This window comes from Equus przewalskii, chromosome 1 (genome assembly GCF_037783145.1).
Source record: "Equus przewalskii isolate Varuska chromosome 1, EquPr2, whole genome shotgun sequence".
NCBI classification, from domain to species: domain Eukaryota; kingdom Metazoa; phylum Chordata; class Mammalia; order Perissodactyla; family Equidae; genus Equus; species Equus przewalskii.
In genome coordinates, this window is record NC_091831.1 from 156216425 (window position 1) to 156228635 (window position 12211).

The 12211-nt window shown below is 36.1% G+C and overlaps 1 protein-coding gene and 1 pseudogene across 1 annotated transcript; both read right to left on the minus strand.

The window, feature by feature from the left end:
* Positions 1–1584: 1584 nt before the first annotated feature.
* LOC103561525 (olfactory receptor 4K3-like) lies at positions 1585–2523 on the minus strand. Its single transcript, XM_008536173.2, has one exon. The coding sequence runs from the start codon at positions 2521–2523 to the stop codon at positions 1585–1587; it is 939 nt and encodes a 312-aa protein (XP_008534395.2).
* Positions 2524–8756: 6233 nt separating this feature from the next.
* LOC139084289 (olfactory receptor 4F21-like) lies at positions 8757–9738 on the minus strand (annotated as a pseudogene).
* Positions 9739–12211: the final 2473 nt, after the last annotated feature.

A 12211-nucleotide genomic window follows, 5' to 3' on the forward strand; every position in this document is an offset into this window, starting at 1 on the left:
GAAGAAAATGCACAAATGACCAATGGTACAATGGTAAATAGAACATGATCAATACCATTTTATTGTCTGGGCTCTTTCTGGGTCCATCCATCTCCAGCTGGAACATTGGGTCTGCTCCCCTCAACATGTGCCTTCCATTACTGAGTCCAAAGTAGGCACACTAGTTGTTCTGTGTCCCAGACACTGGGACAGGAAAAGAGAATCTGGAGCTGATATCGTTAAAGAGATGGCTTGGAAGTTTCACAAATCACTTCCTCTCGCGTTCTGTTGCCAGAACTTATTCATTTAGCCACATTTATCTACAAAGACCAGGAAATCTACTCTGTGGCTGTGTGGCCATATGTCCAACTAAAACTTGGGGATGTTTTCTTAATAAAAGGAAGGACAGGCATATAGACATTGGGGAGGGGTTAGCAACCAGTTACAGACATATTCACATGTTCACCTTTACAGGACAATGCCAAATTGTTTTTCAGAATGGTTAAATCAATTTATACTCACCAGCAGGGCATAAATTTCCATTAATACACATTTGCAACAATAATTGTTATTGTCATATGCCGTATTTTTGTAATCATTTTAACAGGTCTAAAATGGTATTTCATTATAATCTTGTTTTGTTTCCCTGATTACTAATGAGGTGGAGTGTCTGGTGTCTATCAGTATTTTCTCTTCCGTGTAATAAATACCCATTCAAAGATTTCACCATTTTCCCTTATGTTGGCTTATCTTTGTAAATTGAATTTGTAGGAGGTTTTTAGAGATTTGTACAGAATCATTGCGGTGTTTTTACTGATGGTTTCTCTTGGCTTTCTTCTCATCACTCTAAATTTCTTTTGCTTTGAAGGAACACATCCTTCTCCTTTTGCATCCTCACGTTTCTTGTTCTTATTTCTTTAATGTAAACTAAAATTATAATCACAAAAACCATTTATTAACATGAGAAAAGAAAGAATGTTTCAAGGCACTGAAAATACTTCTCCCTGTGTATTTAAGAAAAAAAATTCAAGGGAAACTCTACCTTTAAATCAACAGTTAAAACTTAAAGACTTGATCAATAGAGATTACACTATGATTATAAGGGCAATATTATTGTGGTTCAATTCATTTTCTTTTTGTTTTCTAAGTGGATGAAGATGACTCAAATATCTTTAGTATCCTTTCTAGCAAAGTTAGAGTCAGAGTTGATAAGTCATGTATTTTTAGAAATGAGAATAATAATTCACTCAAAATGATTTTGTAAGTAATACATAAACTAGATAAATCACTCAGCATAGTTTTGGGAACATAGGTAGTGTTTAATAAATGGTGGCAATTATTTTTATAATTATTGTTATTGTTATCATCTGATCATCGTTGAACATATACAAAGGAATATTTATGCAAATTGTTATTCTCTACAAGTGGCAAAATACAAGAATTGGAGTTTTGAACAAATTTTCATGATGGATTAAACACATACCGTATATCTGAGAATATTTATAGTTTACAGATATAAACATGTCATATTTCCAGTTCAGTTTACAGATCAAAATCTGCCCAAATTGGGGTGCAACCAGTGGATTTTCTGATTACATGAGAAATCTAAAATTTATCCCTTGAATCTATATGCTGATTTTTCAGCCTCTTTATGGCATTCTTAATCTCTTTATTTCTCAGGGTATAAATGGCTGGATTCAGGAGAGGCGTGATTACCGTGTAAAACATAGCAAGAAACTTGTCCACCCAAGTGATGCTAAGTGGCCACAGATAGATGAAGATGCAGGGTCCAAAGAACAACACCACCACTGTAATGTGGGAAGTACAGGTAGAGAGAGCCTTAGAAGCCCCATCCTTAGAGTGAAGGCAGACAGTTACCAGGATATAAGTGTAGGAGACCAGCAAGATAATGAAGCAACTTGTTGCCAAGAGCCCACTGTCGGCGTTTATCAATATCCCCAGAGTATGAGTATCCATGCAGGCTAGTTTTATCACTAAAGGGATATCACAGAAAAAGCTGTCCACCATTCTGGGTCCACAGAAGGGCAGCTCTAAAATCATAGCCAGTTGACTCATGGCATGCACAAAGCCAATGATCCATGATATCGAAACCAGCAGGATGCACTTTTGTCTGTTCATGATGCTGGAGTAATGGAGTGGCTTGCAAATGGCTACATAACGATCATAGGCCATTGTCACAAGCAGCACCATCTCACCTCCTCCAAAGAAATGCACACAGAGGATCTGGCTCATGCAGCCCTGGAAAGAGATGGTCTTATTATCCTTTAGGAAGTCTGTGGTCAGTTTAGGGGTGGTTACTGAAGAAAGGCAGAAGTCAACAAATGAGAGATTGGCTAAGAGGAAGTACATTGGGGAGTGGAGATGAGGGTCTCTGATGATTAAGGACACGACAAGGAGATTGCCCACAACAGTCATCATGTAGAGTATAGAAAATGGCAGTAAGAGGAAGGTCTGGAGCTCCCTTGAATGACAAAGTCCACGAAAAATAAACTCAGACACCACAGACTGGTTTGCTTCCTCCATTTAGCACAGTATATTCTAATGCAGTGCAAAGAAAGAGATGAACAAAGAATGTCTAGAATAGAAAGAAGAACTTAATGTTCGGGTGCCAGAGAGTAGATAACTACTATTCATGTGCAAAACTGAAATCTTAGCATTGCACTACGCCCAAAATTGAAAAGAAAAGTTTCTTGAATTTACAGGTGGGCGCAGCCTTATGGCTAAGAAAGCGAGCTAAAGTGTTGAAGGGCAGGTCAAAAGCTTTACTCAACAGAAGTATAGTTCTTATGGGTTTCAAAAATTAATATACTGATTAAAAATATCAGTAGTAATGTATTCAATAAACAATTTCTCCAAGGCTTCTATCTACCTCTTCTGCAGGGAAAAAGCATAGCTCTAAAATATATTTGGCTGTATCCAGGGTAATAGTCTAATGCTACATTTCTGATACAAAATACGCTTCTCAGAATCAAATCTGTTGCTGAGTGGATACATAGGAGTAGATTGAATTGAACCAAAGCCCTTTACCAACTCTGGGAAAAACTGTTCATCAAATGACTTAAGATGTTTACATTCCAAAAGAGACCCCGGAACTGACTACACATGTAGTAGTATATATTTATCTACATTTTGAATCTCCTCATGAGAGCATACTTCCACAAAATCATACATTCCTTCGCCTGAGTAATGTGACCTATTAATGTACATTTACTAGTCATTGGTCCTCACTGGTAACAGAGATTTATTTTTTGAGATTAATTAGCTTAAATGACAGACATATGAAAGGTACTTTTACTCCTGACTGTCCTTAATGGGATAAACACAGATTCAAAGTTCATTTATACTTAGATTATTTACTTACATTATTTGAATTGATGTCTGGAGAAATATACGTATTTTCTATTTTCTATAATCCAGAAAGCCAAAGGCTTTTGTCCTTCCTTTCTCTCCTTGTTTTCTTCCATTTTTTCTTCTTTAGTCTCTCTTCATCTCTCTGTCTCTCTATTTTCCTATTACTTTTTTCAGGCTGGAAACAGAGGGATTATAAAGCTGAATAACTAGCATTTATCATGTACCAAGTCTGTGTTAAACACTTTGAAAACATTTAGTTATTTTGTTAGATATTACTTCCATCGGGCTTAAAACATTTTGTGTTTCCTTCAGTAACGTACAAAATTGCCTGTTTTTTCACAGCCTTGTCAACACATGTTTTCTCAATATGATGATGAGAAAGGGCATCTGAATGTAGTTTTAATATTTTATTGTGAGTGTAAGCATTTTCTACCATATTTTAAGGAGTATTTGCCTTTCTTTTTCTTTAAATTCTCTGCTCCCCCTTTTTTTTGTACATTTTTTCTTCTAGGGTTTGCTCTCTTTCCTTCTCAGTATCCTTCTCAGAAAAAGTAAGATTTTATTATTTTTTAAATGAAAAGCAACCTATGGATTATGTCCTTGTAACATATGTCTCACCGGAAATCTAATTATTTTGCTTTTTTATTATTTTAGTGAGAACACTTAACATAGACCTAAGAAACTATGTACACACACATAGACATTGTCTATTTTAGTAATCATGTTTATTGTTATTTTCAGATGAGAAAGCTTGATTTTCCCAGGTCATAAGCTAGAAAGTAATAGAACTGGAATATAAAATGAGGTCTGTCTAAATGCACAGTCTCTAATTATATAACTTCCCTCATACAAACGGCTTCTGGTAAGAATCTTAATTTTGACAACACCAAGGGAATAAATAAGACATTTTGTCCTACGAATAGGTAACCCAGACACAAACAAACGTAAATGGTCAATAACAATAGGAAAATATGTGAGGGTTTACATTAAAATCAGTTCAGTTTCATTGTATGTCTTCCAATTGGATGGTACTTTGCCCTGTTAATTTTTGACTGAGGTTTTTTATCCTTTTACTGCTTTGATCAAGTGGGGGAATAAGCACAATCTAAAAGGAATTATAAAATATCAGGACAAGTTGAAGGGTCTATGAGAACAAATATTCCCCAGCCTGGGCATCTGGAAACATCTAAGACTTCAGAAAAGCTGTGCTTTTTGTAAGTGTGTAAAACTACTGTTAGGATCCAGAAATCTTGGAGATTACTTTGGAGAGAAAACCTATAATTTTTCCTGTGAGCACATTAGCTAGATAACACATTCAGAACTCTCAAATCCATAGGTAGATATGGAAAAATGCTACAGAGGAGGGGAAAAATTTAGTCTTAAAATAGGGGAGAGGCCTTAAAAGTGAAAATTCGAAAATCATGTGTAGGGATATACTTACCCTACACAGATCACTTCTGAAATCAGATCTTTTTTTGGTGACTGAGAGGGCTTATTCTAGTTTCTACCTTAAGTCCGAAATGAAGTCCAACCAATTTTCTGCCATGACCAGTGTTGGTGGAAGTGCATGCTCCTCAGTGTGGCATATATACACTGTGATGAGTAGCCTCTGCACTCAAAAACTTTCCATCTCTGTGTATTTGGAAAGACTTTCCCTATCATACTGCTTGGGGATCTTTGGCTTCCAATTTTCCCTTAGGAGAAGTTGAGCATTGAGGACATGATGCAATAATCCACCCTTTTCAAAGCTGGATTCAATTCCATCCAGTGAAATACAACAATAAATGTAAGACGGGAAGTTCGAAATATTTAAACTTTGTCGGGAGGATATAGCTTTCTTCCTTTTGCTCTGTATCTACAATGTCTTAAAGTTAACTAAGAAGTCAGTTCTGGTCCCAGCAGACATTGGATGAGTAACGTAGATGCGCAGGTGACAGCCAGCTCAGCGTTGGCATGTTGCAACTGTGCTCATAACTTAAGGGTCTAGCTGAACTTCTGCTTCCTGGGATTTCAGAGCAACATTAGCTCTCAACATTTTCAGTGCTTTATTAACAGAGTTCTGAAAATTGATAGTTTGGTTGTACTCAAACTATTATAGGCATTTATCTAAGTGAGGAGATGATTATCGAAGGATACTTTTCAATTTACTACTTTATTAAAGGAATTATATATGGAGACAGTCTAACTTAATAAGATTCACGAAACTCATTAGATGTATTTGGAGCAAATATTGAAGGCCCCCTTCACCTGTCTGCTCCCAATCTCATCCACTCTTGGAGGTAACAATTATCAATGTTATAGTGCATCTTTCCATTACTGTTAATAATGATAAGTGTACCTATCAACAAATGTCATTAGGGCATTTTTTTCTTTCTACTTTTTTCTTTGCAGTTTTGATTTTAAATAAATTAGACATGAAAGGCCATTCTTATTAAATCTCCATTTCTTTCTTTACCCTTGTTCTTTATTGTCCCTGCCTTTCTCTTCCATCTGTACTGTCTCATTTTCTCCATCTCAGAGTTTTATTTCTTTCACTTCTAGATCTCAAAACATTTAACTGAATTTTTTTTCTCTATAAGCCTTTTTGTGCCCACAGGTCAAGAGGGCACAACCATCTCAGTCAGAATGTAAATTTTTAATTCTCGTTCACCTTCTTGGGTGCTACTGTACTTTTCAGGCATTATCTCTTATAATCATGTTAACACTTAGACCCATTTACAGAGGGCAAAATGGTATACATACAATTACAGAGGAGTATGTGATTTCTAAGAAGCTTGAAAGAAACAATGAAAACCTTTATAATACAATAAAGTATTTCTTTCACTTAATATTTTTGTAATTTATTATTTATTTGTTCATTCTTATTGATAGAAGTTACGTATAGTAAATTAAAGCTTTTAAGTATTCAGCTCTGTAGTTACACGTGTACATTTGGGTAACCATCACAGCAAGATACACTACGGCCCCATTTAACATCAAATTCTCCTGTGGTACTTTACAGTCAACTGCACAGCACACCACTCTTTTAGGAAACCACTGACCTCTTTTCTGTCCCTGTACCTTTTCTTTGTCCAAGAAACCGTAAAAATGGAGTCATATAGTATGTTACCTTTTGCGTCTGGCTTTTTTCGCTCTGCTCTTGGGATTCATCCATTTTATTGCATATGGTAATTTTTTCTTTTTATTGGTAAATAGTATTCCATTGAATGGATGCACCACAGCTTATCTACTCCCCAATTTAGACATTACAATTGTTTCTTTTTTTTTTTTTTTGAGGAAAATTAGCCCTGAGCTAACTGCTGCCACTCCTCCTCTTTTTTCTGAGGAAGACTGGCCCTGAACTAACATCCGTGCCCATCTTCCTCTACTTTATATTTGGGACACTTACCACAGCATGGCGCGCCAAATGTTGCCATGTGCACACCCGGGGTCCCAACCTGCAAACCCCAGGCCACCAAAGTGGAACATGTACACTTAACTGCTGCGCTACCGGGCTGGCCCCTAGACATTAAGGTTGTTTCTTATTTTTAGTGATTAAAAGTAAAACTATGTGAACATTCCTGTAAAGGTTAATGTGCCAACTTTTTCATCTCACTTCAGTAAATATCGAAGAGTGGGATTTTTGGATCATAAGACATTGTGCATGTAATAATGGAAGTCTTCTTAAGAACTACTTTCAAAAAGGTGAATGAATGGTTAATATTCATATGAAAAATATCCTATGAACATATTTATCATTAGCGAGTGTACAAGTTGATTAAAAGTTTTCCCTAATTTAGTCTGTACTCACCTTCATAGTATGTAAAACTTTTCTTCCTTCAACAGTGTTGGCGGTTGGCAATTTTGGAAAATGAGACCTGAATTAGAAAACATCAGATGTTGGAGGGACCTAATTTCCTTTGGTGAAGTCAAAAGAACTTACTGAACATTTACATAGGGCATAGACTATTCCCTCCTGGACACTTGAGATGAAAGTGATCCTGCGTGCTATGGATGATACCAAAGCCCATGCCTGCTACTCGCCTTACGACATTCCTTGAAAAGTGTCACTAATATTTTATGTTTATTTACAAATGACAGAGTATTAATAATACTATAGAATTAATTCATATTAATAGCCAGATAGAGAATACTATTCTAATTAATTTTTAAAAGCACAGGATATTTAAGTTTAGAGGAATAAATCTTTAGGTTCCAAGAGTTTATATTTTTATATTCAAATATTCAAGATAGAATTCTCCTTAGAGAGGGAGTAAAAATATGTAAACATCAAAAAGAAAAATCACAGAAGGGGAACTTGAATATATTTCACATGCCAGGAGCTTCCACTCACATTGTGTGATCATAAAATTTGTCTTATGTTGAGAGGTCGTATTCAGTGTATCTTGCAGAAGTCACAGCTGGGAAGCAGCATGGCTATGGTGCACAACTAAGGTCCTCTGACTCCTTCTAAGATGCCCTTCTAATTCCACTGTGTTTTAAAAGCTTAATTCTATTTCCATGGAAAATAACTGATTTTCATGGCATTCTGGAGGACCCATGGTTCATTCAATTTCTTCTTGACATAAACTGATGGCAAAAAATAACATCAGCAACCAATCTCCTGTTTGCAAATTTCTTTTGTTAATGATATATATCTCTGACGAGGGCTGTTTCTTACTATTGGAGAATTGTGAATCATAAAGTGAGAGCACTCCTTCCCAAATCTCAATATCAAAGCTGCTCTAAGACTGTATAGAAACCCTCTCCTTCGGGGCAGAAAATTTTTTTGCTCCAGCAAGCCCAGAAGTTCCAGGATTAACTGAGAAGAAATCCTAGATATCTTTATAAACTTTACAAAACTTCCAGAAAATCAAGTTGGTTATACAGAAAGTTGATATTGAAATAGCAATATTTTTGGTTTAAATGTGAAGGAGGAAGAGAAGTAATGAACTTAAGAATTTATTAGAGTATAAGATATTTCACATTTTAGAACCATCATTATTTGTGATTAGATTCTTCTTCATGGATAAAACTGATTCCAAATTCTAACTGGGGCCTGAAATGCACTTAGAATGCAATCAAACAATATACATTCTCTTTGGACAAGTGCTTATGGGATAATGTTATCCTCAGTGTGGAATATATTTACCGTGGAGAGCATCTTCTTGGGTGGGAAATTTTGGAGCTCTGTGTTGTGGGTAGAGCAAGACTCATACACAATTTATCGATGCTGTGTTCCTTGAGACCTCTTAGTTTCTGAGTTTTCCTAAATTGAGAGCGTCATCTGAGAGTATGCCTATTCTCAAAATCAAAGCCAAGGAAACAAAGTAAATTCAATCATAATGATTCTAGAGATGGAAGTAAAGCAGAATCTTAGAATCTCCTTTGGTTCATTTGATTTTTTTGTAGGAGTGGGAAAACTCTTACATGCATGAAGTGAAAAGCAGAACCACCACAGTGATGTGAGCTGACAAAGTGACAAATGCCTTAGAAAAGTCTCCTGAAGAACGTCTTCCGACAGTGATGAAAATGAAGATGTAGGAAAGGTTTAGCAGGAAGAAGGTGCCCATGCTCGTAAAGCCACTGTTGGTAGCAAAAATATTCAAACTTGGCTCCACCTGCCATGCAAGATTTATGATCTTAGGAAAGTCACAATAAAAACTCTCTACTTTAGGGGCTTGCCCCGTGGCCGAGTGGTTAAGTTCGCACGCTCCGCTGCAAGCGGCCCAGTGTTTCGTTGGTTCGAATCCTGGGCATGGACATGGCACTGCCCGTCAAACCACGTTGAGGCAGCATCCCACATGCCACCACTAGAACGACCCACAACAAAGACTATACAACTATGTACTGGGGGGCTTTGGGGAGAAAAAGGAAAAAAAAAAAACTCTATACTTTATTAAGACCACAAAAAGGTAAATTTATAACAAATTGAGACACAGCATGGATCACTCCAATTACCCAGCCAGTGATTACAAATGAAACACTTATTTTAGGGTTCATGATGTTCAAATAATGCAGAGGCTTACAGATTGCCGTGTGCATGTCAAATGCCATGATTATGAGTAAAACTATCTCCACTCCTCCAATGATGTTTATGAAGCATATCTGTGCCATACAACCTTAGAAAGCAATGAACTTGTATTCATTTAGAAGGTCTGTGATCATCTTGGGGACTGTGATAGAGGAAAGGGCCACATCAATGGAGGACAGGTTGGCAAGCAGGAAGTACATAGGAGAATGTAAGTGAGAATCAAAAAGTACCAAAAACAAAATGAAGACATTTCCCAGGCTGATCCCTAAATAGATCAAGGAGAATATCAGCATGAGAAAAACTTTAGTTTCCCAAGAACTAGAGAGTCCCAGTAACACAAACTCAGAAACCACAGACTCATTTAGTCCATCCATTGACTTGGGCAGAAGAGCGGAATTTTAAATCATTTAGGGTTAGAAAATGATGGAAAATTAGAAACAGTGGTATGAAAGTAGACTTCCTATTTATTTTGCTAGTTTGTTCTTTGGGTTACATATATTAGAGTTAGAAATAATTTGATTGGATAAGAAAAAAGTAAAGAATATGGAAACATTATGATCATTAGGAGAATGATTACATAAAAAGAGAAAACAATAATGGATAGTTTAGATGGAGGTAGATGAGATTACTTTTCTTCTTGTTCCATCTTCAGAACTTTTTGCTTTGTTTTCCCTCACCTCCCGAGGATTATAGATATTTTTCCTGACCACTTACCTAGGTGTTCTCCCATCTGAATAATCTCAGCCATTTCCGTCACTTTCACTCTAATGTTCTGACATTATCTTGCAAATTCTCCTTAGCTGAATTTCTTATTTCACTGGTGAATTAGAGATCTTCAGGCCAAAAGCGTTTAATGCATTTCACCCTGCTTCACCTTGTATGTGTGTCTTGTTTTTGTCTGTACAATTTACCAAGGAAGTCAGGTGCTCAGATTGTGATATTTTTGTAATATTTGAATCTTGATACATTATCATGATGCACACATAGACCTCTAGATTCAATAAAAATTTTTGATACAAAGACTGTTAATAAGCAAAAAATATTAGACAATTAAAATATTCATCTAATCTAATCTGATCTAATAAATACACAATATTAATAAATGAAATTTATTGATGTACCCTCCATGCAAAGCTTTGTATTAAGAACATTATCTCATTTATGCCTCACAGAATTGCATATATATATATTGTTTTATTAGTCTCATTTTACTGATGAAGAAACTGAGTCCTAGAGGGATCATGTGTCAGAGCCAGGGCTTTATCGAGAGCTGTAGGCCACCATAATCCATGCTCCTAATCATTGCACCATGCTCTTCAAGGCCAGGACCTTCAAGTACATTCTGGATCTTCTTCAAGTATCTATCAGTTAAACTTTCTTCAATATTTTGCTGCCTTTTACTTATTAACATAGTTAACTTCTTTTTAAAAACATCAAATGTCTGTATCTTGTGTTCTCTTTTAATTTTCCTTTCTCTCCCTAACTCTTCATTTGAAATCCTCACCTTTTGTTCACCAATAAGCCTAACAATTCAGTTTCCAAGATACTTTGTTTATAGAAAGAATCCCTGGATTCTGAATATTTCATGCAATAATTCATTTTCAATCATCATTTTCGTGGGTCTCCCTGCAGCACACGATACTCATTATCATAACTCCCTCTGCTCTTAGCTTCATTGCTTTTATAAAGCTAATCTCCTTCCTCCTTCTTGCCAACAAAAAATCCATTAGTTCCAGTAGTGGGATGAAAGCTCTAAATCTTAGAAGAGAGTGTGTGTTATCCCAAGCTGAGAGCATGATATATGATTTTTCTAAACGACATACTATAATCGCATTTTCCTTGGCCATGAATTAACCTAAGATGGCATATGTGACCTATAGCTGTTCAACGAGATATAAACCAATGTCGTGTCTGGAGGGCTTTCTTTCCCAAATGAAAATACTAGGCTTCATGTAGAGAAGGTTCGTTTCATGGTCCATTTTTTCCTGGGTTTAATGCTAAAGATATGCCTAAAGGTGCAACAACCAGGAAGTTCTAAAGCCCATATAATACAAACAAGGCAGTCGAGTTACTGAACCAAGACAGCAACAGTTTCCCTTTAGATTTATTCTTGTAATGTGAGAAAAATAAACTCTAACTTGTTTGATCCTCTATAAACCAGATCTGTTAATTCGTCGAATGCAGTCAGACAATTCTATGACAGCCCTTCCCTAATTATTCTACTTGTCCGATTTCTCTATACCTTTCTCTAACACAGTGATCATTTTTCCTCTGCTCACCCTTAATTTCTGGTGTGATTCAGAGTTCTGTGCGAAGTATTTGTTTTTTATTCAATATTAATTTACTCATTTTAGACAGTACCTACATGCTGAATTCTGAATCTGTAGCTTTATCTTTGGACTCCAGAGTAATATATCTAAGCACGTACATGGCGTACACAAATGGAAGTGTGACCTCCACCTTCAAGTTCACATGTCAAAACTGAATTAATAATATTTAATCTACTCCAATGCCTTAATAAATATCATTACTATTCTCCCGGGTGGCCAATATAGACACCTGTGTGACTTCCTTCTCTGTCCTTTAATTTCTGTCTCCAATTGTATAATTTTTACTCAAATATTTCTCAATTCAGTTCCTTCCTCATTTTCATTGTCATTTTGTCTTTTGTTTTTAGTCTATGTATTTCCCATCTTGACAACTGAAAAGGCTACTGAGTATTTCTCTGCATCATTCTTCCCCAAGTCCAGTCTGTTCTATGGTCTCTTTTCATATCTGTCTATCTAGAGATCAAATATGATCACATGGCTTTCCTACATAAGACTTTGATGAGTCTATGGAGAAAAT